The 27,844-nt window shown below is 33.7% G+C and overlaps 1 protein-coding gene across 4 annotated transcripts; it reads left to right on the plus strand.

The window, feature by feature from the left end:
• The first annotated feature begins 171 nt into the window (after window positions 1-171).
• On the plus strand, window positions 172-27,833 carry LOC110457485. Of its 4 annotated transcripts, none has more exons than XM_021508784.1 (17): window positions 172-259; window positions 4,975-5,046; window positions 8,648-9,370; window positions 10,291-10,952; window positions 11,339-11,498; window positions 11,928-12,734; window positions 13,055-13,233; window positions 13,393-13,555; window positions 14,154-14,242; window positions 14,758-14,800; window positions 16,608-16,726; window positions 22,078-22,242; window positions 22,507-22,710; window positions 23,187-23,293; window positions 23,756-23,921; window positions 24,739-24,884; window positions 25,206-27,833. In XM_021508784.1, exons 3-17 carry the CDS (start codon window positions 8,653-8,655, stop codon window positions 25,600-25,602), a joined length of 4,125 nt encoding a protein of 1,374 aa, XP_021364459.1. In that variant the 5' UTR covers window positions 172-259; window positions 4,975-5,046; window positions 8,648-8,652; the 3' UTR covers window positions 25,603-27,833. The 4 variants fall into 4 exon arrangements, with proteins under 4 accessions (XP_021364459.1, XP_021364458.1, XP_021364457.1 ...); XM_021508783.1 differs by lacking the exon at window positions 172-259 and adding an exon at window positions 305-422; XM_021508782.1 differs by lacking the exons at window positions 172-259; window positions 4,975-5,046 and adding an exon at window positions 305-422.
• The last annotated feature ends 11 nt before the right edge of the window (window positions 27,834-27,844 follow it).

Here is a 27,844-nt window from a genome sequence, read left to right on the forward strand (position 1 = left end):
TAAAAATAATCAAAATATCTCTTTAAATATTGCCAGTATTGTACAAGGTTTCAGTTAATTAGATTTTTTAAACGAAATTTAAATTCAAAATATTTATACAAAAAAAAAAAGATAGGTCATGACATTTTCTTCATATAAGTTAAGAAGCAATAGTCTACTCGTTATCATACCCCCTTCCATTTCGTAGAAATATCGGTCCTCACGTTGCTCAGACAGACGGACGGACGAACAGCAGTCATAATCCTATAGTCAACCCGAGGTAAGTTGAATAGGCACTTTCATTTAATAGAGGTATTCCCAGCTGTATATTTAAAGCACAGGGGTATATTCGGTTACATGAGACCAAGTGATATTGTGCGCCGTAGTTGGGAAGCATAACAACGTATCATTTCTGACAAGACGTTATATTTCCCTGACCACAGGTAAGTCGTGTATATAGTATCATTGCGTTATCATATATTTCATTATCTTTTTTAGTTTTGAGGTATTATTTCTTGGGTAAAATATAGATTTTAAAGAACCCGGAAGTGAAAAATAATGGCATACAGGTGAATACATGTTTATCAGGACTGGGTGGAGATGTAGTGTGTGCACACACTGTCATTAATGTTAATTAATGATGTGATATTAACACAAAAAGTTCACACCTAAATAGAAGAATTCTCAATATTCTAAAAATTGAAAACAGCATGTACGTGTATTTTAATCTAAAAGCATCGTTCAAATGATATTTAAACCACACTATTCTAATTTAACATTTCTTCAACATAGAGAAATATATAATTATAAGATAAGGTTCAAATGTTTGTGAATGTGAGGAAAATGTTTTGGAACTGTTAAGGTTTTAAACGCCTGCCCACATTTATTACAAGCCCCAATGTGTGTACTACTTGCCTACATTGAAACCTGGCTACACACGTTTTTTGTCACCTATGTAGGGCACGTCTACCCAATGTTACACTGAGTGGCTATGTGCGTGTGTAGTCTGTTGATAGGGCCGTTGAGATTATAATACCTCATATTGTTTTATGGCGATAAAGAAATGACACCCTTAGCTGGGGTACCGTGTAATGCATACTAAACTACACCCACACATCGTCTGCACCTCTCTCACGAAGCTTCTACAATAAGTGACGGTAGATATATCTACTAAGTATCCTGGTTGATATGCGAAGTCGAACAAATAGAAAGGAATATCACACTCTAACAGTATTTGTTTTGCTTTTTTTTCAAACAATTTCTGAAATGTAACTTGTGTTTTTTGAAACGATTGATTAAATATATTTAACACGAAATCCTTTAAAATTATGTTAATTGTCATTGTTTTGAAATACCTCCTAAGGTTTTCATGTTCTATGAAATGTAATGTAAATATTTGCTATTCTCAGCTGATTGATACATATGCATAATTTATAATGTAATTTGGAAAAAAGTCACCCTAAATAATTCATTAATTATTGTGTTTTTTTAATAATCAAAACAAAAGTTTTTACAAGTTAGGCCGTTATCATATATTATTTTTTACTATATTTCTCCGGTATTATACAAAAAAGTACCCATTTACTTAATTATTAAGCTATATTAATTCTATAAGAAAAAATCTCATACACTAAGTACCTCGATATAATGCCTTTCCTTCAGTGGTTCCAAGTTTATATATATATTTAATATTCCCTTATTTTGATGTATATTTCCCTCCATACATAATCAGCAGTTGAATTTTGTTTTCTGAACAATGATTCAATGTCTTTCTTTACATATAACGAACAAGCTTTTTGTATAGCCATGCTCATATGTTTCCTTCCATAAATCACAACAATTGTCCTTTTCTGTCTTTTTGTCTTTTTATGTTTATGTTGCATATTTGCCTCCATTTATCATCGGAACTTTTTTTCTGAACTATGCTTATGTGTCTTCAGCAGCAGCAGATTTTTATTCTGAACCATTTATTTTCAGTTCGTACATCAAGAACAATTGTGTTGGGTTTTTTTGGTTGTTTTTCTTTCTGAACCATATATTTCCCTAGATACATAATCAATAATTTGTTGGGTTTTTTTTCTCTCCAAAATAAGCTTATACAATATATATTTCCCTTCATTCATTACCAGCACGGTTTTTGTCTGAACACCATGCTTATATATCTTCCTCCATATATCATCAACGAACTTTATTTCTAAACCATATACTTTGCGGAGATTTTATGAAAAATAATAAAGAAGAAATAAACAATATATGTTCAAAAAGAGTGCTCTTAATGTATTTTTTTAGAGGGGCTAGATCGGCATTCGAAACCTGACTTGTTTATTGTTGTAACCCGTTGAGCTACCTGGTCAATGGAAGTGTACTAGCCACACTGTGCTACATTTATATCGAAGCGGAAGATAATGGGGTTTACTGCATATAGAAAATACCACAGTGCAGTGGGACAGGGATCCTTAATATACTGCAGATTGTCGGTGGCATTGGTATTATGAAGAAACATAATGAAAACAAAAAAATGTAAAAAGTACATACATACAACATTGATTGAATTGTGAACGCATTTACAAGTTTCTTCATAAAATTAGCGGGTTATGTCCCTTTAGTTGTATATTACATAACACATATCAAAATTTTTCAGCTAGACCTTCATTTATTTTAAAGAATCTGCTACGCAAATAAATACTTGTGTTTCAGTATTCCACTTTATTACAAGTATTTTTTTCATTTTTTATAATGGCTTGATAATGTTTCATTTTTGATTGATAGTAAAACCGTACTGTTGAGTTCTTAGAGATGAAAGTTAATAAAAACTAACGGAAAGTATCAGCAGATGTTTATTACAAAATTCTGTATTGGTATCAGAGATATTAGCAAAAACATGTAAAATATTTGGGTTACTTAACATACTTGATGGCCACAGTTATCTCTTTTGGGTAGTGTTTGGAAATGGCATGGTTCACAATATACACAATTTACATATTATTTAATTTTAAGTCAACCAGTACTCCACCAAATGTTTAAATTAATGTTCTTTTTACGCACCTGCCTCTCTGTTTCAACAGTAGTTTAGACAATTTTATTATCAACTTTTTGGCCCCTAACATCACCTATGAGTCCAAGAAATGACAAAACAGCTGCAGTGCATTGTTGTTATTTTTTTGCATTCTGTTAACTATAACCAAATTTTGAATGATTAAATCACTGTGTGTGTTACGTTCATCTTTCATGTTATGTCTCCTGCTGTATAAAATATGATAATACATTACACTTCATAAGTGTTCATGACATGAATCACTCTTGTTTTGGTTGGTCGCATACGTAAAACCAAAAGAGCATTACAGCTCAAAATAGCAGACAAAAATATATGAAACCTTTCCTTTTGAATTATTGGATTTGTTAACGTGATTGAAGGAATAATTGGGAAACATTTTCCTTTACTGACAAACATGCTTAGTAAATTTAAATTCCCATCAGACATCGTTCCAATTTGATATCATTTAAAGGACTAAAAAGGAAAGTGTTCCATCTTTTTAATGCATGTCAGGCTTCAGTACACTCATGTGACGTTATTATTTAAAAAGAAGCATCAGTCTTAAGTGAAACACAAGCTCTCGAGAAGCTGGAAGATGCAAAAATCAGAGCTTCTGTCTTCTCTTTCAGCAAATCACTTTCCTTTTTGCGAGATCTTCATTTTCATGCATAGTGTTGTTGGAAAAAACGAGGCCCGTATTTATGAAACCTCTGCAATTATTAATCTCATTTATTTGCCGTAGGTTTCAAAATATACTGAAGAAATCTAATTTATCATTCCTCGCATGATTTTATTGTAATAACTGAAGACAGATTTATAGCCTCTCAGAACGTAGAAGAAATCAAGACAAGTGCCACGTTTCCGGTTTAGTTTTAGCATCTTCTCGGTTCCTGTTGTTGCTCTGTATTAAGCTTAAGTTTATCTTTGTGTAAATTTTAAGATAGGATTTTGTCTGTGTGTATTGAAGGTCCGGTACATCTTGTTGGCGGATTGATCGAGTTGTTAACACTCCGGCCTTCCCAGAAGGCGGCCGGGGTTCAATCCCCGAAGTCGTCGTACGCATGGATTATTCAGAGAAAGTGTTTTTCTCCTGCCTAGAGGTGGCACTATAAATGATAACGTTGGAAGTACGGTCCCACTACAAATAGAACCCAATTTATCTCCAGCACACACGCAGGCATACATACATAGGGAGATATTAGCCAGGTGGTATAGGACTAGTAGTTAGCGTCTGATAAGGCAGGTCCTGCGAATTCCTCAAAATTGTATTGATTAATGTATATGCCAATTGTATTCATTGTATTAAATTGTATATCTATGTACTGTAAATGTTGTATATTTATTTATGTATTTATTTTATTTATATTTGTACCATTATTGAATAAGGTTTTGTATCAACCAAGGCATATTAGGGAAAATTACTCCCTTACCTAAAAGCTAAATTGTCGAGCGATACGGTATACCGTGAGACCCTTTTACTACTTCAGCAACGTCAGCGGTCAGTGCTTTGAAATCGTGTTTTGACGATGTGGTACATATCGACTTTCAAACCGGAGTCGGTCCCCTTGTGTTGGCGATTAACCATTTTTTTTTTCTAATTTACTTTAAACGTCTTCTATCTTATAAAAATCTGTATGTTTATGAAAATTTATATTTTATTTATTTTAGAGCTTTCAAACAAATGATCGAAATGTGCATTACAAAAGTTACAATATATATTCATGATAGAAAAAAAGTAAGGTTTATTAATGTTTTGTGAAAATAGTGGTTTGATAAAAATAATCAAAATATCTCTTTAAATATTGCCAGTATTGTACAAGGTTTCAGTTAATTAGATTTTTTAAACGAAATTTAAATTCAAAATATTTATACAAAAAAAAAAAAGATAGGTCATGACATTTTCTTCATATAAGTTAAGAAGCAATAGTCTACTCGTTATCATACCCCCTTCCATTTCGTAGAAATATCGGTCCTCACATTGCTCAGACAGACGGACGGACGAGCAGCAGTCATACTCCTATAGCCAACCCGAGGTAAGATGATTAGGCACTTTCATTTAATAGAGGTATTCCCCAGCTGTATATTTAAAGCACAGGGGTATATTCGGTTATATAAGACCAAGTGATATTGTGCGCCGTAGTTGGGACGCAGAACAACGTATCATTTCTGACAAGACGTCTTATTTCCCTGACCACAGGTAAGTCGTGTATATAGTATGATTGCGTTATCATACATTTCATTATCTTTTTTAGTTTTGAGGCTTCTTTTCTTCGGTAAAATGTAGACTTTAAAGAACCCGGAAGTGAAAAATATTGACATACAGGTGTAAACATGTTTATCAGGACTGGGTGGAGACGTAGTGTGTGCACACACTGTCATTAATGTTAATTAATGATGTGATATTAACACAAAAAGTTCACACCTAAATAGATGAATTTTCAATATTCTAAAAATTGAAAACAACATGTACGTGTATTTTGATCTAAAAGCATCGTTCAAATGATATGTAAACCACATTATTCTAGTTTCACATTTCTTCAACATAAAAAATATTTTATAATAAGATAAGTTTTAAATGTTTGTGAATGTGAAGCAAACCTTTTTGTAACTGTTAAGATTTTAAACGCCTGCCGCCATTTATTAAAGCCACCATGTGTGTACTACTTGCCAACATTGTCACCTGTCTGCATAAGTTTTGTTGTTACCTATGTAGGGCACGTCTACACAATGTTACACCGAGTGACTATGTGTGTGTGTATTCTGTTGATAGTGCCGTTGAGATTATAATATATGTTATGACACACATACAGTGCAAAGCATTCGACCAAGATATATTTCTCTAGCGATTTTACAAAATGATTACAAGCGGATCTCCTGAATGATTGCACATGAATTGATGACAAGGACGGACTAATTTCAATTGTATGAATAGGGTTGAGATTCCAATATAGACACATTAGTTCGAGTTCGCTAACCTCATATAGTATATGGCGATAAAGAAATGACACCCTTAGCTGGGGTACCTTGTTATGCATACTAAATTACACCCACATATCGTCTGCACCTCTCTCATGGAGCCTCTACAATAAGTGACGGTAGATATGTCTACTAAGTATCCTGGTTGATATGCTAAGTCGAACAAACAGAAAGGAATATCACACTCTAACAGTATTTGTTTTGCTTTTTTTTCAAACAATTTCTGAAATGTAACTTGTGTTTTTTGAAACTATTGATACTTTACACGAAATCCTTTAAAATTATGTTAATTGTCAATGTTTTGAAATACCTCCCAAAGTTTTCAAGTTCTACGAAATATAATGGAAATATTTGCTATTCTCAGCTAATTGATACTTAGCGCGCATTATGATTTGTTTGCTTTTGCAAAGCTGTGTCATTCAAATAGATCATAAATACCATACAAAAACAGTTCAATACTTATATTTACGTTTTCTGCCTCTCATGTTCTTTTTTAACTTACAATATATATTTAAAATTTAAAATTCCCGCCTTATCGACAGTCCACACAAATTCGTTCAATAGTTGTAACAGCGTGTTGTCGCGTGCTGATTGGCAAACAAAGTAGTACTTTGAAATTTGAAGAAACACTTCAATTTTATTCCACAATTCAGTATCAATACAATTGCGTACGATATGTCTATAGGGTGATTTAATTTTATCAATAGAACTCTGAGCTGAAAGTTAGATTTGAAATTGTTTCGACTTTTCCCCGGAGCAAATTTCGCGCATGCATAAATACAGTGAAAATCGTAAATCCGACCTTGCCCTCCACCAGGGAGTTTTTTTTGGAAGTTTATTCCAACTTTTCTCTTTGCTCATTTTGTGAAGAATCCAGACGTGAATTTATTTGTTCATTGTATGGGAATCTAACAACAGTCGGTAGATTTTATAGCAGCCTAGTTATTTGACATGTCGTGGCTGCGAGACGCGTGAAACTGATAGCGTTTGAAGAGAGCGATCATGCGACGGAGCACAGGGGTTCGTTACAAATGTCTGAAATGTGTATGTGCTGTGACTGATATCAGTAGGTCTGTAACATATGTGTCGGTAGATCTATAGAATATGTGTATTTCCGACATTTGTAACGAACCCCTGTTGATCAGTGCAGTGTAACAGACGATATTTCTGATAAATTGCATGAGCGTTAAAATTGTTTCCATTGCCGGCATTGGTGATATCAACCGCTGTGCATTTTGTACGATATTGCAGACCTTGGTCTTGTTTTGTTGTAATATAAGTATTTTTTCTTTTCTTTTTTCTTTGCACATAAATTTGCAATTAAATTGTCAAGTCTCACAATGCCCAGCGATATTTCAGCAGCAATAATGTTTATTTACATTGGATATTGTAGTTCCGGAATTGTGTCTCGTGCTAGATGGTAATTAAAGTCCCATCAACGACACAGCTTTCAAAGAGGCTATATAGTGACAATGCCATGCAAATGTAAATATATATTCATAATTCATAATGTAATTTGGAAAAAGTCACTTCAACTAATTGATTCATTATTATTTGTGTTTTTTTTTTTAATAATTAAAGCAAAATTTTGTACAAGTTATCCGTTATCACATAATATTTTAACTATATTTCTCCGGTAATATACAAAAACAATACCCGTTAATTTAATTATTAAGCTATATTGATTCTATAAGAAAAAATCTCATACACTAAGACCTCGATATAATGCCTTTCCTTCAGTGGTTCCAAGCTTATATATATATTTAATATTCCCTTATTTTGCTGACACAATGTTAATATCCCTCCATACATAATCAACAGTTGAATTTTGTTTTCTGAACCATGCTTGAATGTCTTTCTTTACATATAACGAACAACCTTTTTTTATAGCCATGCTATATTTTCTCCATACTTCATCAGCAGGAGTTTATTTTTCTGAACCATAATTTTATTTTCAGTTCATACATCAAGAACAATTGTTTTGTTTTTTTGGTTGTTTTTCTTTCTGAACCATATATTTCCCTAGATACATCATCAATATTGTTTTCTTTTTTCTTTCTAAACTATGCTAATACAATATCTATTTCCCTTCATTCATCACCAACACTGTTTTTTTCCGAACACCATGCTTATATATCTTCCTCCATATATCATCAACGAAATTATTTCTTAACCATTATACTTTGCAGAGATTTTATGAAAAATAATAAAGATGAAATAAACAATATATGTTTAAAAAGAGAGTTCTTAATGTAAAAGAAATTCAGAGGGGCTAGACAGGGATTCGAAACCTGACTTGTTTAATGTTGTTACCCATTGAGCTACCTGGTCAATGGAAAGGTACTAGCCAAAATATAGGAAATACCACAGTGCAGTGGGACAGGGATCCTAAACACACTGCAGCTTGACGGTGGCATTGGTATTATGAAGAAACAATTACATACATACAACACTGATTGAATTGTGAACGCATTTACAAGTTTCTTCATAAAATTAGCGGGTTATGTCCCTTTAGTCGTATATTACATAACACATGTCGAATCGTTTCAGCTGGACCTTCATTTATGTTAAAGTATCTGCTATGCAAATAAATACTTTTGTTTCATGACATAACAAGTATTCCACTTTATTAAAGGTTTTTTTTCTTCATTGTTTTAGTTACAATGGCTACAAATTACCCAGAGCATTCATCTCCTGAAGATACTCACAAACAGGAAGAAGTTGGCATCATCGGTTGTTCATGCCAGGCAAATAATATAGAAATTATTCAAGTAGTTTGTAATGAAAATAAAATTAACACCAAAATTACACAACTGAGTTCAGAAAAACCTTATATTTTGGACAAACTATCTGGCTGCGTTTGCAGTATCATTTTACTCTGTTCCCACTACCTTGAACTCTTATCGACATCAATAACAGGATCTAAACAACAAACAAGCCTTATCTTGGTCGGAGATGGGATGGATCTCCCCCGACTATCTTCACATGGAATAGTATCAGTACGTTGTGACGAACCTGATTTTAAACAGATATTGTTTGAAATGATTTATACTAAAATCAATTATGACGACTGTTTTGGAACGACAAATGCAACGGGATGTCAGAGCAGGGATGAGACGGATCAAAAAGAAAGTCCTGATGCTGAATATGAAGTGAGTGACTTGCAAATTAGTCGAAAGAGTAAACAAGTATATCAAGAGGCGACTGTTAACGGAGACGAAAACACCAACTATACAAAGTCTGATGATAGCGAAGACGAGAACCCGTACCAAACACTGTCATTGGAACCTCGTGCGAATTTGATCAACCTCAGAACAGGGGAGAGTGGGAAGGATGCGTTGTCAGGAGCAAATGTGGTTGAAGAATATTTCCATCCGTCACGTAAGTTTAAATCATTAAATATGTTTTTTGCAGAATACATTTTTTTATCATATACAAATCTATGAAACTTATCCCAAGTGACATTGGTCTACTTTTGAGGTTAAACATAATAATAACTTTATCTTTGATATATCAGTTCCTTAATTTAAGCTAATTATTCTTCTTCGAAAGAGATTGGGACATTTTTATTGTTGAACTCCTCAACCCTGACAATCCCTTAAAATTTATGTATGTTTACATGAATATATTTGACACATGTTCGTGTATGAGGGGTGCTGAGAGAGATGGGTTGACAAAACTCAGGCTGCAAATCGTCCCTGAAATAGGTTTTAGACAGTGAATAATTTAAAAACATGTCAGCATTTGCTAATAAACGCTAGTATTCGGCATAACCCGATGTTATTAAATGAACAGGTTTTAGCTTCGTTGCATATCCAACAGCCTATACTTTAGTGCTAGGAGGAAGGGTTCGAGAAAAAACCCACCAAATTCACACTTGCCAAAAGGTTCAAATTGCATTGAAAATATAATAGCTGCCGTAACATTGAATTGAATTGATTGAAGTATATTTATATTTCGAAAAATATGAAGGACATGTTAAGTTTATAAAGACCATAGCCCTCACTCTCCCGAATATATGACTTTATCAGGTGTGCAACTTAACTGATATATATGTATATATTTGAAACCTTTCGCTTTTAAATCCAATCACATTTACAGAGGATCTGCTTGGTCATTGAACCAGTTTGGAACAAACAAAAATGTCTGCATACCGACTATAGCCCAGTCGCATCGTCGAGATGCAATGTATTGCTTTATCTCTTTTAAATCTGATGCAAGTTGACAGTGGTACTCTGGCTACACATGATGTGGCCATTGGGCTCTTGTTTTGTAATGTGTTCTACATGTCTATTTTGTAGGATCGTATTGGAAGGAACTATCAGAAATAATTTCCGATATAAATAAAGGAAACAAGGCAACTGTATCTGAGCTTACCAAATACGTCTACACGCATGTCATCCCTTCAGCCAAAGAACATAAGGATCTATCAACACTTTCAAAACTATCCGAATGTGAGGGTCATGGTATTGAAGACAAAATAGCGAAAGAAATACAAGATCTACTTTTCACGTCTGAGGTCACCCGTCATCAAATGGACGTCTTAATCCAAAGTTTGGAGGTTCATTTGACTGTAGTTAAGAGGAAAGCAATTTCATGTAAAACTACCAGAACCATTCTACCAAATGTTATTCTGATGCTGGCCTTTGTCTATCACATTGTGTTAGACCAAGAAAACAAGGATGAAAAGATGGATGGAAGAATTTCTATACTGGATGCAATACTTGACAGAACCGTATATGCACCAAACCAGGACATTGAACGCCATCTACAGAACGCAACGAGAATGATGCTTAAGGGCCTCAAAAAGACCACGAGCAGTAAGAGGACTTCTTGCCCTCAGCTGTTAGGACCCTGGCGAGAGGAACTGATGAGTGACAACACGATATTTAATATGACCTGCGCCATAGCTAAAATGACCCTACCAGAACTATACTCTCTAATAGCCATACTTTTTGTTCAGGTAAGTTTACATGTAGCTTTCCAATGTCTCAGGATAGTTTCCAAGCCTTCCATATATAATTCGCTTGTGATAACTTTTGGTTAATAATCGTCACATTCTATAAGCTGTATATTGTATGTATGGAATCGAAACATCTCTGTCGTCTTAAAACGATATAAATTGTATACTTATAAGTAATCAATGTTAAATATTCCATTTTCCATTGTTTTAGTTGTTCACTGCATTGCATTTTTGTCATCCTGGTAAAACACTAGCCGCTTTTTACTGACTCGGCTAGGGAGAATTTCTCTTTAGCTCATTATGTAGAACGTAAAACTAGTAAACCAGAGATCCCGGGTTCGACATTGAAAAATATAAATACCTCTGCATCACTCTTTTTTATCAAGATGCATTTGGGAATGGAACTTTGTAAGCGATTGATAGACTTCTTCCACACTGTGGTGAAACAATCTGCAAAGAAATCAGCCAACAACTCGCAACTTTATCCCTTGTTGGTCATAGTATGTCGGGGGATTGCAAGTTTACTGAATCGACACGTTCACCAAGGTATATTACTATTACCTTTTCTTTAATATATATATATATATTGTTTGTTGTTGTGATGTCTGTGGTAGATCGTTTTTGACTTGTATAAATTTACAAAATAATCTTCAAAGTAAGCACGAATTCCGTCTTCAGTAAATAAATAAATAAGGAAAAGTAAATCCTGTGAATTTGAGTATTTATCCATATTTACGTAAATAAGCCCCCCCCCCCCCCCCCCCCCATAAAAAAAATGCATTATAACATTGTCATATTATACTTATGTAAGCTTTCGTTTTTGCTTTTGATAATTGCAATTTTTCATTTATATATTGTGATATTTATCATATATAAACGAACGGGTATGAAACTAATATTACTTTGATGGAATCAGATCAAACTCATTTGCTGTGTTACATTTGATTATAAAATCTATTTCTTCTTTTTTTACAGATCAACAAACAGCGGCTATGCAGAACCAAACAAACAACAGTCTGTGTGAGATATTGAAAACCTGTGTTGAGAAAATCAAAAACAAAACCAATCGTGACTGTAGCAAGGCTCTGCAAGAAGAGCTGGCGATCCTCTTATTTCATAGGAGTAGTAACGTCGCGAGGAACGTCGATAGGTTAATGTCTGTATTGGGTGGTGTTTGCATAGCCGACAAAATTCCGGCCTATCTGCAAACGATTTTAGGGCCCCTAGGTCTCACATTAAGCTCGGAAACAAACGAAAGCTGTCCAAAAACTCTCCCACGATGGCAAGAACTTAAGGGTTATATTGCTGGACATAGAGAGGCAAGCGTCAATGTTCTACTTCCTGACAACAACACATTTGACCTGCAAACGTATGTAAAAAGTGCCAAGTTAGATCCCACTAATGGACGACATTACAATACAATGGATATGTTAAAATGTTTGCTTGGAAATGATCAGCATCCGCACATTCGACGACTCATGGCGTTCCAGGTTCAGCCGATGCCTGTCTTTTATATCACAGAACTACTTCCAGACGCCACTCTCAGCACATTCTTACTCGCAACACGCAAAGAGTTCGACTGGCAACCGCTGAAAATGCTTGGCTCCATAGCATTAACATGCGTTGATGTTGTGCGTTTTCTGCACGAAAGGAGTATCGTTCACAGGAATCTGATCGCAGACAGTTTCAAACGCAGAGACAAAGATACGTTTGTTCTTACCGATTTAAGCATTGCTAGTTATGTGGATGATGATTCGGTCGGTTCGGGAACGTTTGTGCAAGGTATACAACTTAGCATTGGATTATGGTCAATTTATTTCTTATTAGATTTATTGAAAACAAATAATATACATCAAAGTGTTTGATCTTTAGGAGTCAAAATAATCAGAAAATACAAAACTTTTAGAGAACATTTAACATTTCAAGAAATATACATTTTGCAATGTAAATATAGAAAAAAAGAAACATGAACAAACAAATGTGTAAAATTATTCATTCAAATAACCGAACGAAATTTCAGGCTAAATAGACGAATCAAAAACACCAATTCTGAAAAAGGTCAACTATTGTCTGCTATTGTAATGAATAGTAATTGGTTTCAGATTACGATGGAAAATTCATCCCTACTCGATGGTCAGCCCCAGAGTCCTTGTTGAATGACCGATATGACGCCATGTCGGACACTTGGATGTTAGGGTTGTTGATGCACGAGATTTTCACACATGGCGTTCATCCATTCAGGGATATGTATGCCACCACTCTGGATGACATTATGGAAAATGTAAACCGTGTCTTCATTTTTCTTTTTGTAGACATTTGATTTCCTTTCATTTCAATCAATTATATTTAAAAGATAGTTCATGAAAATAAATAAATCATAGATATTTGCAAAAAAAACACAATTGGTAAATATTTTACATTATGCGTATCGATGTTTTAGGTGGTGTTCAACAATCTGAGACCAAGATGGTATCCTTGCATCCCTTGTCCAATATTCGAGATCATCGGAGGGTGTGTTAAAACAAATCCAGATGAACGGCTTGAGCTACCCGAGGTTCTTAAAAAAATCCGCGATTGGCTTGGATTGCTACACACCGAAAATGGTTAATATTAAATGTATTTTGTTTTCGCAAATTACATTTTTTTTTTTATTCTTTTTTTTCCAATTGCATTTAATTTAATTACTTATTTTTGTTTTTTATTTTTTTGCCATTTTATTTTTTATTTTTATTTTCTATTATTTTTAGTTTGAGTTGATTTCATTTTTTATTATTGATTTATTTATTTAATCAGTTATTTTTATTTTCTTTATATAAATAGAAATAAAATACTGTACCAATCATATCATTTCAAGTTTTTGTTATGATATTTGTATGAGAATTGTTCATATCCTACTTTTATTAAATTGACGTTTCATTACTTTCATTAAACTTTGAGTATTCGAAGAAGCAGAATATTTTTACCCTTCCAGAATGCCGTACTATTATTAACGTTGTACTCTTTTCAAGCAACTGTTCATAATTTTGTCCAAATTTTATCGATTTTGAGTTCGATTTACGGTTTTGTTGCCACGTTATGTTATTATTATTTTTTTAATGTAATATGGCAGGATATAGCAAAATAGCAGTAGAGCAAACAGGTTTATAAAAGAGATTTAATAACTATTCAACCTTAAACAAATATTTGCTTTTTGATTTACAGAAAAAGTACCGAAGCTTCAACATGCAACGTTCAACAAGAAGAATTTAGAATATCCGGAATTGGACGAGCATCAAGGTGAACCTGAACGAGTAAGCTCCTTTACATAAATTTTACATTTGTTGAACAGTTCTTAATTGCTTAATATCCTTTTTCCATTACCGTATCGAAAAAGAAAAAAGCAAGCTGAAACTTGTTGTTTTGGGACATTTGGTCGGAATCATTCTTTGTTAATATCAAATCTGTGTTCAAGACGCTAAATATATTTAATTAACTCCCATAAGAAAGTAACATAATGTTTTTGGGGAAATGCAAAATGCGAAAACAAAACCCGGATATTTATCGGATTTTCCGTATATCACCTCTTCCTCACTGATAAGTCATAATATGTCCTCCAGATAGGTTATTTCGGGTGTGAATGTACTATTGGATATTGAATAGTGATTCTCTATATCAAGACCTATTTAGAATACACATTTATATTTATAATGGATTTTTTCCATCAGGTCTGGTTGACATTTCTAAAGCAATATATGCAATCTAAACTATAACATAAAAATGATTTTATTATAACGTTTTTAACCTTTTTGTTTGTTTGTTATTTAAGGGCCCAACCGAACAACTCAAGAACCAGAAAAAGACAATGAAAGGTAAGTGATTAAACAGTTACCGTTCGCTGTATGCTTGTATAGAAAATATTCAAATTTCGTTGTTAGAGGCATTTTTTTAGGTTTAGACTGTATTCTAATTTCTCGAGGTTTCATTATAGCCGTAAAGCATTGTTTCCTTAAAGGATTCAGTTGAAACCTCTATATGATGTAGTGTAATTCATATTTGACAAACTGCATCTATTACCTAAATTCAAAGGTGCAATATCCTGTGTGTGATACGTTCATCTTTCACGAATCAATTCTCGAGTCATATTTGCCATACATGGAATATTTATTTTGATTAAAGTGGCCCATAATAACCGGGTAAGCAGGCATAAGAATGAATTACAAACTATATTGATGTGGATATAGAGGCGGCAATGCCCGCGTCTACTAATACCCTATTAAAATCCTATTAAAAAAGTGAGTTCCATTGTTTATGTAGCGTAACCGAAGGAAACTCATTTGACCGACAATGTTGTTATATGGTATATAGAGGTTACCCAACGAGTGGTTGTTGACTATGGTATTTATTTCACTCGAGTTGGTTAATTTTCAAAAGCTACAAAAGACACGAGCTTTAGCGAGTGTCTTTCTGTAACTTTTGAAAATTAACTAACGAGAGTGATATAAATACCATACTCAACAACCACGAGTCGTGTGATATGTTTCTACCACAATCTCAGTCGGACACAGCTGGAGGATTTCCTGATTTGAATAGCATACACACATTTTGTTGACAAGGCTGGCGTAGTGGTATAAACCATTAATATTCAAAAATTACTTTTTTTTTTTTTTTACAAATTTAATAATTTTCAAAATTAATGTTTCGGCAACAACTTCGTGGATTTTTTTTTAGAGGAACGACTTAAAATATTGAGAGTATTCAATATTGCATAAATTAAGTCTGCCTCCCGCCAAGTGATGAAGACGAACTAATCGCTGTCAATGTCCAAAATGTCTATGGTTGACGTTTATGGTGAGAGTTCCGCCATAGACAGGCCCTCCAAATATTGATAACAGGACATGGGGAGAACGACACTGTTACAGATCTTATTTGGGTTTCACAGAGACATACTGTATATATTACGTCGCGGGGGTTCACGACCTGGACACGCGACGGTATCGCGTCGAAACGATATCGAGCGTCTGTAGCAATTTTGCCTGAAATCAAATCTTTAAGCACCATCTTCTTTTGGTATTGCATTAATAACCCCCTTTTTCCATCGCATAACCTTACAAAAGTCACCAACATTTGCCGGATGTTGACAGCTGACGACGTAAACAAAACAGGACGCGGCAAAAAGCGCGTGAAAAAAGTCGTCCGGTCAAGGTTTCTCGACCAATCAAAGCTACGGAAGTTCATATACCACGTGTGGTGTATAACTCTTATTTATTCAACAGTCTGCATGTTTATACAATGATCTGAGAGTGGAATAACACAGCGTATTGTGGTAGAAAAATATTTATTTTATTTTGCATATTTTTTATCTTGAACATTGCTGTAGAAGTTCACAAAACGGAATTTGATGTTTTAAGCTAATCTATTACTTTTCAATTATTGCTCGACATTTATTGCAGAAGGCTTTATATTCATTTTGCTGGGTATTTTTTTCCCGCAATTATAACTAATATTATTATCCATATGTTGTAAAGCAACTTGGAGTTATTTTACAATTTCTATAGGGCGCTATATAAATGTTGCATATTATTATTTAATGTTAAATTATTATGCTGTTTATGTCTACTACTTTAAGAAAATCATTTCAATAGAATGACTTTAACAATATTTTTTTTTGTACATTAGGTTCAAAGGCATCCTATTACAATAACTTAGAACTGAGAAAATTGTTAATGTACGAAAACAAAATCAGAATCAAAGAGGAGCACTTGAAAGCTGTAGACCATCCAACCATAGATAAAAAGGTACAAAAGGATGATTTTGATAAATAATGATTATCAATCATGGACTTTTGTTGAGGTGAATATGTGGTAATATGGACCTGAGAAAGTTATATCAACCGAAACGAAGTGGAGGTCAATATCATTTCGTCTCGGACGGTATCACTATCTCAATCCATAAAACCACAAATTCACCGCAATAAAAATCTAAAATTGTTATATTGAATGTCAAATAATGTTTAAATCTTTAAACAAATTCATTTGATATCAAATCAATTTTATTGTATTCAAATAACGCAATTGGATGAGGCACAGGCATTGCCTATAAAAACCCTTTCCAGAGAAAATACACACATTTCATACATTCATATGTACATATATATATATAGAGAGAGAGTATTATAGAGAAGATGTAGTATATGTTCGAATTAATAGGAGAATACTAGAACCATTTAATACATGTTCACAGAAAATAATATCTAGAATATCATAGATTTTAACATTTCAATTAATATAGTATATTTACTTCAATTATTAATAGCCTAGTGTTTGGTTGGAGGCACTTCAAAGACACTGTCACTATACACAGTGCCATCCTTCCCAATTACACCTGAGTTATTGTTATAAAGTAGCAAATACAAACATATTGTAATATAATTTTTAGTATAGTTTAAGTTAAAATCTTCCAGATTTGTCAATAATCTCCAGAACACATGAGAGAATACATTTATTTGATTCACTGCTGAGGTTCATATCACCCTTAGTGAAAGTAACAGTATTTAATTTTAAATTGTTGTCAATTTCGTTATGATTAGATAACGCATTGAATAAAACTTGTCTTTCATCTATATATTTAGGGCAATTGAGGAAGAAGTGATTTGCATCTTCAATAATATAACCACAGTCACACTTAGGGTTATCTGTAAGATGATCATAATATAAATCTGATTTTAATTGGCTGACTTTATTCCGTAGTTGACATAATGTTATATTCAACTTCCTGGAGCCACCGTATTTAAAAATATCCGCACAGTTAGATGGTTGCAAAACGTGTGTGCTTTCCTTACGTAATTCCAGTTTTAACTGGCACAATGAAGTGAGTTTTGGAAAAATACAGTCTGGCCTATTCCATAGAAACATCATTCTAGGAAAAAAGCTATTTTGATACAAGTTGGTTCTGCACAAGGGAACAATAAAGTTTCTATGATGTCTAAGGCGAGGATTAATATCATTATTAAAATATGGTTAAATACAATCATAAAGATGGTCAGGACAGTCATGCTGCAGTATCTTGAAAAATAATATACATTTGTAATTATCACGTCTTATTTCTAGTTTATCTACACCAACTTCCTTATATATTAAGTTATGACATGTACCTCTTCTCAAACCTGATATAATTCTGAGACATTCTAATTGGACTGATTCCAATAAGTCACTTTCACCCTGGGTGCAATTATTCCACACAGCACAAGCATATTCAAGTGTTGGTCTTATAAAAAATATATAAATTATTTCAAGAGATTTTCCATCTAGCTTGTGTTTGAGCATTCGCATTATTTGTAGTTTTGTACAGCTTTTTCCATATATATAATTAACTTGATCAGACCATGATCCACGACTATTAAAAAACAAACCAAGATGTTTTTGATTTTTGACATTTATAACGACACTAGTTGAGAATACCAAATCTGGATGAGATGTCTCAGAATTATTATTATTAGACATAAGTAATGATTCAGTTTTACTTGGATTAAATGATATTCCCCATTTTTCAGCCCAGAGAGACATTCTCCTTAAATCCTCATTAAGAATATCTGCAGCATGTCTGCCATCACCATCTATCAAAACGTAAAGAGAAGTGTCATCAGCAAAGAGTTTGACATGGGAGTGGAGTTCGTCTTCTAGGTCATTAATACATATTAAAAATAAATAAGGCCCGAAAACCGAGTCTTGGGGTACACCAGCTTTTAATGTTTGTAAATTTGACTTGCAGCCATCTATTAATACCCTTTGTTGTCTATCATTAAGATAGCAATGAATCAAGTTCAAAACGTCGTCACAGACTCCATATTTCTTCAATTTGTAAATCAATCCACTGTGCCAAACCCTGTCAAAAGCTTTGCTGATGTCACAAAATACTATCCTTGCCTCTTTTCCTTGATCAAGTTGTTTTGAAGCTTCATCATATAAATATATTAATTGGCTAACTGTGGAGTCATTGGGAAGGAAACCAGACTGATTTTTTTTATATAACATTAATCTCAGATCGAAAATTAAAGAGATGTTTAAAAACTTTTTTTTAAAAGAAGTTTACTAAATAATGATGTGACATAGATTGGTCTATAGTAACTGGGGTCACCTCTTCCTCTCTTGGCCTTATATATTGGGGTAATATTAGCACACTTCCAAATATTAGGTATGCAACCAGTGGATATGGATTTGTTAAAAAATAACAGTAAGGGCTCTACAAGAGAGTCAGCAATACCTTTAATAAAATAAGGGGGAAGTGCATCTGGACCAGCAGTTTTTTTTACTAATAAGTTGAATCTGATCATGAACATCCTCTTCAGTGATAATAATGGAAGATATTTTTTCTTGTGAGATAGGACAATTAGGAGGAATGTCAAGGTCAGTTTTGTCAGAAGTAGAGACAGAGGTGAAATATGAGTTAAAAGATTCTGCTTTATCAACAGGATGTGATTTAAGTTCGTCATTTATTACAAGAGGAGCATCATTGTTTGATTTATTGTTAATGTTCATAATTGACTTTGCAACCCGCCACCACTTACCTGGAGGAATAGATTTGTCAATAAGGGAATTTTGAAGTTTAATTAGATATGTTTGCTTAGCTTCTCTTACAAGGTCAATAACTGTGTTTCGCATATCTATATATCTATAAATTTTTGCCAGGCTGCAGTAGTATTAGTATGTTTGGCCCTGGTATGTTGACGATTTCGTTTCCTAATGTGTAATCTAATATCATTGTTCATCCAGACTTTATCATTTGGACGAATAGTGACAACTTTATGTGGTACATATTTTTCAATACAATTATGAATTTCAGTGGAAATAAAATTATTCATAGTCTCTATATCAACATTTTCATTCAAACATGTATCCCAATCAATTTTAGATAAATAGATGTTAGCATTAGCAAAGTCAGTATCACTAAAGTACATAATAGTCTTTTTATATGCAGATTTCTTATGAGTTTTGAAAGATATATTGCAACTAATTGGACTGTGGTCACTACAAATTTGAGTTTGGACAGAGGGATTTTTTACTATATCAGTATTGTTAGTCATAGTAATATGGAGAGATGTAGAAGAGGAAGGAGTAGTTCTTGTAGGTTCGTGAATAATATTAGTAATGCCAAACTTAGTCATAATCCGCATGATGTGAGAATTTGGTTGTACGTTTAGCATGTCCCGATTGATGTCTCCAATAAGTATATAATCTTTGCCAAGTTCAGTGATATTGCCCAAGACATCATCAAGTTTACTCCAATAATCCACAACAGAGTTTGGGGTTCTATAGATGCAACCTAAGAGTATTTTATTATGACTAAGAGTCATTTCAATCCAAATGATTTCTAAATCTGCTTTCCCTTAGTCTAGCCTCCTTTTAGATATAATTTTGTCATTGGTATAAATAAGAACTCCTCCACCTCTTCTATCAAGTCTGTCTTTACGGAAAATATGAGAGTGATCAGATAAAGAAATAGCATCGTCAGGGAAAGAGTCATTGAGATGATTTTCCGTAAGGCAGATGATGTCATGATCAGTAAGTGCACTCTCAAGGAAATCAGCTTTATTTCTAAGTGAGCATATATTCAAATGTGCAATTGATATGCCATCAAGGAGTGAGTAATTTCCAATATTACCAGGAGGACCGGGATTTGTATGGATATCCATACACAGTAAAATAAGTTTAATTTTGATGATAAGCATAAATATTATATTAAAAATATTCTCTCCATGTGAACAGAGTAGATATGAAAAAATCAATAGCAAAACATTAGCAAGTGTGAATATATGAAATGTATGCAGGTGATACTTCAATGAAAATGTGTTTGAAATGATAGGATAATTATAGGGACAGTCACTATTTACAATATGTACATACAAGCACAAACATAGCAACATACTTACTCGAGCGCTGGACCTGGACAAATTCTCAGCCTTCCATTCATTGTCATTAGGACACTCACGTTACTATATTTACAACACATTCAAACATTAAACAAATTGAAAGTGTGAAAGCTTTCAGAAGTAGTTTTCTGTATTTGGTAATGAGCAGTGTGACTTTACAATTGAAAGAGCGTCTTAAAGTGAATATTGATCCGCTGATTCTTAAAATATTAACACCAAGTAAATATCACAAATCACTGATCTCCACATGATAATGATCAAACCGATGGGGATGTACTTAAAGTGTGTGTCATCTTATATATTTGGTGATCGAAGAAAAGACCGATAAAAAAGTGCATTCTGAAGAAATCAAGAAACAGCTGACGTTAAGAATGCATTCACCGTCAAAGATCTAGTTAAATCCGTATAATTCATTTCAAAAATAATATGAAAAGGCAAAGCCTTAAAAGAGCGTAGCTTTTATTGATCTCTGATATTTACTGATTAAGAATACAACTTTCAGAATGAATTAAGATAAACTCTGTTTAAAGTCTGTTTAAAGTCGACTAGTCAAGGATTAACAATAAAACACAAGCTCTAATGAGATTAAGACCAACATAACAATAGGGAGACCGGGGCAAGTTCGGCCTTTTTTTCTTTTCTTTTTTATTTAAATCCGTTCTTGGAAGTATGGCAGCACATTAATTCATTTTACATTAAAGTTTTCCTCACCATTTTCTCGTCGTTGAATAACCAGCCAACTAAACTGTTATTTATCATCCTTCCTGAAATAACCGATGAAGGCCGATGGATTGTGACGTGCTTGTGACGTCATAGTATGATAATCTCTGAACGAAGTTTCATGCCTGTTAGTATCAGATTTTATGTGATAAACATGAAGATTGTTTTCACTATATGAAGATGTTCATGTATGGGTTGAAACACAGTTGTCTTTGCTTCAAGGATACACTTCTTGTTTCCCCACTGGACATCTACTTCCGAACGAAAAAAAATAAAGCCAACGTGTAGAGAGGGTGAGCAACTCTGTTTACGCACGCATGTGTTACCATTAAAGCTTCGAATTAGAAAGAAACAAAAGTTTCGGGGATCATTCGACAGAAACAAACACAATTAAACAAATATAGAGTGGTATTTATGTTTTTAACAAATTGCTTTAATACAGTTCCATATAGATTGTAATTTTAATTGAAAATAAATTCTTTTTCGTAACATTTTTTGTAGGAAGGTGGTCTGGAGGTACGTGAACCTGTCTCAAAGGCATTTATGAATGACACGTTTCCCAAAATGACGTCAAAACCAGAATTCATCGCGGCTCTTACCATAGCCGACAATCCAGTAAACCTGCCGAGAAACAGCACAAATCCCGACGGATTAATCCGGACGCTTGTTAGTTACTTGTTTTTCTCTAAATATAACAGCTAACATTGAATCAGCCATTTTCTGTCAATTTTTCTTGATAAGAAAAAAAAAAGAGTAAATGTGCGTGGATAGTGTTTGAATATAATGAGTGAATAAAAAGTAAAAAAGCCCAACAAATACGCGTACACGTTTTGAATATATCTTTTTATGTTTTATACACTGTCAGCTTAAACAACAAACGTAATTACAATATCTGGTGTTAAATACCTACCTTTTCGTTATTTTTTCCAGGTGTACAGATGTCAAAATGCAGAATCATTGTACGAAATAGCACAAATCTACAAATTTGGAGATCCGCGTGACGAAGAGAACCAACTTTCGTATCTCAAAGTTGTAGAGAGCCTTGTTCAGTTTGTCAACTGGATGCACGAGCGAAGTTGGATACTAAGAGATATATGTTGCTCCACAGCATACAGGGCTGTGGAAGATGGACGGGTAAGATATCGCACATATACGGATTGAATGGCATTTTGTTCTGCTGGTATGAATGCAAATCAGTTACATGCATATTCTATAGCGGGCTTCATGTTACATACATGCGTGAATATTGAAAAAATGCGGCTCAATCCTTATATTTACCCTTATAATATTTGACCTATTGTTTTTGATGTTTAAATGTTTCTGACGTCAGTGTAAACGAGATTCATGAAATAGCCCAACGTCACCAAAATGTTTGCTTCTGATGGTTGTCTCATGTTATTCGAGGCGGGATGAAAAGCTACAAAATGACGCTGATCTTATTGCGGTTTAAAGCTATATGAACGAAATTTCTTCTGGAATGCTTATGTTAATTTATATATATATATATGTATGGCATGTAAAATCCATATTTGATTTATCATCACTTCATGACATCATAATTGAGAATTTCATCGATAACTATTATTTATGCGCTGCTTCCATTTTATCAGGTATTTATGCCACGGCTAGGGAGAATGATTAAGGATAAGAAAAGAGTTTCACGGATAGAAGCGTGTATTATCGATAAAAACACGTGCATAGATGACAGACGCAACTGGTAAGTGGGTTTCGTCTTTATTTTTATCTCATGAAGTTAAAACGTGTCTCTGTGTACATGCAATAGTATACAAAATCTAGGTTTAACAATATGCTGCATTCACAGTACAACATAAACTCAATAACAAATATCGATTTACATCGAAGTACCTTCATTGAGACGAGTCCATACACTTTTTGAAGCCTATATTATTGAAACATTCATATTTTCTGCTGTATTCCAATTTCCAAAAGCATATTTGTAGTAAATTGTTGTCGATGTTTGTCATACTGTATATGTACTACATTTAGTATTACCTATAATGTGTGTTCTTGGGTGTGACGTCACCACTATGTGTGTAGTGGAAGAAAAATGTGGCCAACATGAATGTTATTGTCAGCTATACTCCCCTAGCGCCCGTTCGACACAACATTTATCACAAAACAAATTGATTTGATGACGATTAAAAGTGGTTTTGGTTAGGATGCCAGCTGAGGTGATCAATGGTGGACAGTTTTCTCAGGCAAGTGATGTCTATATGTTAGCCATGACAGTGTACGAGTTCTACAGTACAGCTGACCTAGGTAGAAACAACCCTATGCACAATCGTCTGGCGTCTGTTCCATTCGCCGAAGTGGATCCAAAATTAGTAAGTACATCAACTTTTGCGATATCGCAATGCTTTCGAAGACTTTCGTGTTCAGTAAAAAAGAATATCGATATTAAATCCATATTTATTCACAAATGATTGAGCAACGAATTTGATACTTTTCGCGAATGCAGAACCCCATCGGGAAAAATTTACAAAGAAATTCTGTATACCGGACATTTTTGCTGTAGTTTAATTTTCGTTTCTTCACCACCTGTTATGACGGCGAAATTATCATTACAGCGAATATTTTGAACAACATACAACATTGTAATAAGATTTGAAGGGCATAAATGATATTGGGTGAAAATTGATTTTACCGTCGAACGGCGAAAAATTCGACTGGGATACAGTAACATAACAAATATGTCTACAGTAGTAAATATTTGTTCTTAAGTACATGCATCTGTAAGTACCTTTTTGGAAAATTAAATACTGACATGAAACAAAATTTCTCACCCTCGCTATGTCAGTAAGTTTAACTTTATCAATGTTTCCAATCGCCAGTACTTTATTTTCTTAACCTCATATTAAACGGCCTTGTCATTGACTAGTAAGCCGCCCCATGCTGGGTCCTTCCTCTTAATGCCTGACGCCATATTTGTTGCAACATGTGTTTATGATGTTCGTTGTGCTGCATAAAGTCTTTACTGCAAGAACACGGTGTCATTCCTTATTGTCGAATATTAAACTTGGTGATGTCTTAAGGTAATGATGGCTAGGTAAAGACAGGCGTATTTTTTTGCTAGCAAAAACCAATGGAAATGCACCTGTGAAACGTTGGAGAAAATTGTGATACTTTATATGTATTTTGCAGTTACTGGATACATTAAACCGTGGCATACAACCCGCCAAACCGATGTCATGTCCACAGTGGCTTTATGAATTGATGCAACAGTGTTGGGATAGAGACTCGACACAGCGCCTGACAGCAGCTGCATTTCTGTCTGAGATTTCAGAAAAGTAAAGAGAAATTGACTTGAATATATCGAGACACAGTTATTTCTAAAACAACGTATGCAATTGAAGAAAAGATAAATTGAAATTAACTATGTTATCGAAGAGAGATTATTATTAATATACTCTCAAAAGATATAAACTTCCTGTCATACAATTTTCAGGAATGCTTATTTTCGCTGTTCTGGTTCAAATTACATATTCGCGAACAATTTTATTTCGGAAAATAATAATGACCACAATTTGTTCCTTGTTGCGGTTTTGAAATATTTTCACAAACAAATTATAAATTATGAATTTTTAAGCTTAAACTATTTTCTTTTTCAGGTTAGCAACAAAAGGTGGCTCAACTCGTAATAATCGTATGGCGCCCAACACAAACGATTACTACGAGAGTGGAAATAGCGACTCAAGTGATACGTTGAGAAAGGAAGTATATCCCTCGAGCAATCAGCCAACACTGCCTTCAAGACAAAACAGCTGCTCATGCGGAAACAGTTCATGTGGAGCAGAAGTTACGTGCTCATGCAGAAACAGTTCAAGCGAAACAGGCAGTATCGTTTCATGCGGAAACAGTTCATGCGAAACATGCAGTGTTGTCTCATGCGAAACAGGTAGTGTTGTTTCCTGCGGAAACAGTTCATGCGAAACATGCAGCGTTGTCTCATGCGGAAACAGCTCATGTGGCACAAAAAATGAATTTGAATTGAATACACGATTGTAGTAGGTCATAGGTCAGTTGACCATACGACAAATTTGATGTTATTGTTATGAATTATTATCCACCGTTTCATTGACTATAAAGTCACCGTGCCGCGATTTGACGGCAAAACTGCAGTTAAAATTGTCTCTAAAGTATGTAAATATTATCAATATATTGGTATGAAAAGATTAAAAATTCGAATGGCTTATGTTTATCTTAAGTTAAAGTGTACGAAGCCTTTTCCCGACTGCTACTTATCTCAGCAGGCGAAGGGTTGAAGCCATGTTTACATTATTATCATGCATACGTCAACTCTCACGAGATGGACGTCCCTAGAGCAGAATCCAACGAATGGCGACTGTGTGGGTGGGGATCAGAGAAAATGTTTATATAATACTGTGTGATCAACAGTGTAAGAGATAATGATTTCACAGTAAACGTGCTAAACACGACTTGATAATTCATTTATGAAAAGTATTTACAAAACGAAAGGATCATAATAGCACAAGCGCGCCAAAACTTGACAGGAAATACTGCCATTTTTAAAGGGCCCTATTTGGGCATGTGTGATATTTTGTAAATCATCGAATTCTTTCCTTTTTTCTGATATGGTTTACACGTTTCACACCCTAAGAACGATATGAACGGAAAGTTATTCACATTTGCTATGTAAGAAAAGTAAGAAATGTTAGTTTTATCATGCTGATAAGATTAAAGTATGAAGGTTAGCGGCACGGTAACTTCAAGAAAAAGAATATACTGCTAAAGTTAACTGGAATTAGTGTATGAAGGACCTTAGATAAATAATGTATTATACATGTTTTAAGTGTGGCAAACATTGACCCCAAAGCATTCATAAAATGTTTCAACAGGTTCTTATCAAATTAGATGAAATTCTTTGTTTAATTGAAGTGTATGATCATGCTAAACAAATTCATTGTTTTAAGGTCCTCTGAACGATTCTTGCATGTTTACCAATAGCATGTGTTTATGGATTTTTTTTTATGAAAATGCCGACTTTCTGTATGAGTGTTTCAACGCAATATTTACCGTCAGCCTTGTCGGTGGTAATGACATTGGTAAACAAATCCTTGCCAGCTTTTCTTCGAGCCTAAATGGTATTTTAAACATTACACCAGTGTTTTTAAATACATTAGTTAATCTGTTTGTATTTTACAAGTTTAATATACTCTCCCATTTAAAAAAAACTAAAACAAATATGATTTTATCACCTTAAGTTAAAAGAAATTTTAAACTTATACAAGCTTTTATCTGATTTAGATTTTGTTTTGCCGTCTCATCTTAAACAGATTATTAAGGCCCTAATTACCTATAGCTGCCGACGGGCCGCCGTGAAACACAAAGAAAGCAAACTTACACCAGTCATACTTCTAAAATATAAGTTTGAACTTGAGTGTTATTATTCCAGAGTACTATCATTTATAAGATTATGTCTTATAAGAGACGTAGAGACCTTTTATTGATACAAATATTTTTTACACAGCATTAAGTATATATATTTATAATTAATACGACCTTAGCATGACCAGCGACTATCAAAACATTTTTATACATTTATAATCAGAGCAGGATGATTACAGTAGTATACATATAAAACGATAAAAAAATGATTATTTTTACTTGGAGTAAATTCTATACCGTAGTTATCGAGGCAATTTATGCACATGAAGATGATACTATTGATAGATGTAATTATGGCAAGCCAACTTAAAAGTTATTCAAGGAGCCGAATTTCATAAAACTATGTAAGATATCTTGTATAGTATATGAGATATCTTATTTGATATATAAGATCTGTTTTATACTATATAAAAAATCTTATATAGAAGTTAAATGAGATGTTATATTAGATATCTCATATACTGTATAAGATGTCTCATTCAATTTTCTGTATAAGATTATATAAGAAATCTTATACTAGAATGAGATTTAAACAAAATGTCAAAAACCGGGTCCCCCACCCGGAATCTTTCGAGGATCTAGTAGTAGAAAATGCAGTAGGCTTGCTATCAACACGTGGTCCTGTCGTCATTATGTCATTATACCATAATCCTACATAGTGCTAAATCCTGAATGACGTACTCCGAATGATTCTATATATATCATATAGTAACGAGATTTCAATTATATAAGTTATCTTATTACATAAGATATATTAGAGATAAAATTATATATAATATTTTATATACTTAATTAAAATTTCTCATTGAATTTCTGTATGAGACATCTCATTTAGTATATT

The sequence above is a fragment of the Mizuhopecten yessoensis genome, unplaced genomic scaffold (genome assembly GCF_002113885.1).
Source record: "Mizuhopecten yessoensis strain PY_sf001 unplaced genomic scaffold, ASM211388v2 scaffold9157, whole genome shotgun sequence".
Taxonomy (NCBI): domain Eukaryota; kingdom Metazoa; phylum Mollusca; class Bivalvia; order Pectinida; family Pectinidae; genus Mizuhopecten; species Mizuhopecten yessoensis.

Coding starts and splice junctions, on each gene's coding strand:
- LOC110457485 (XM_021508784.1), top strand. CDS start 8,653: ATGGCTACAAATTACCCAGAGCATTCATCTCCTGAAGATACTCACAAA. Junction 14,801..16,607: donor CCAGAAAAAGACAATGAAAG/GTAAGTGATTAA, acceptor TTTGTACATTAG/GTTCAAAGGCATCCTATTAC. Junction 22,711..23,186: donor GGGCTGTGGAAGATGGACGG/GTAAGATATCGC, acceptor CCATTTTATCAG/GTATTTATGCCACGGCTAGG.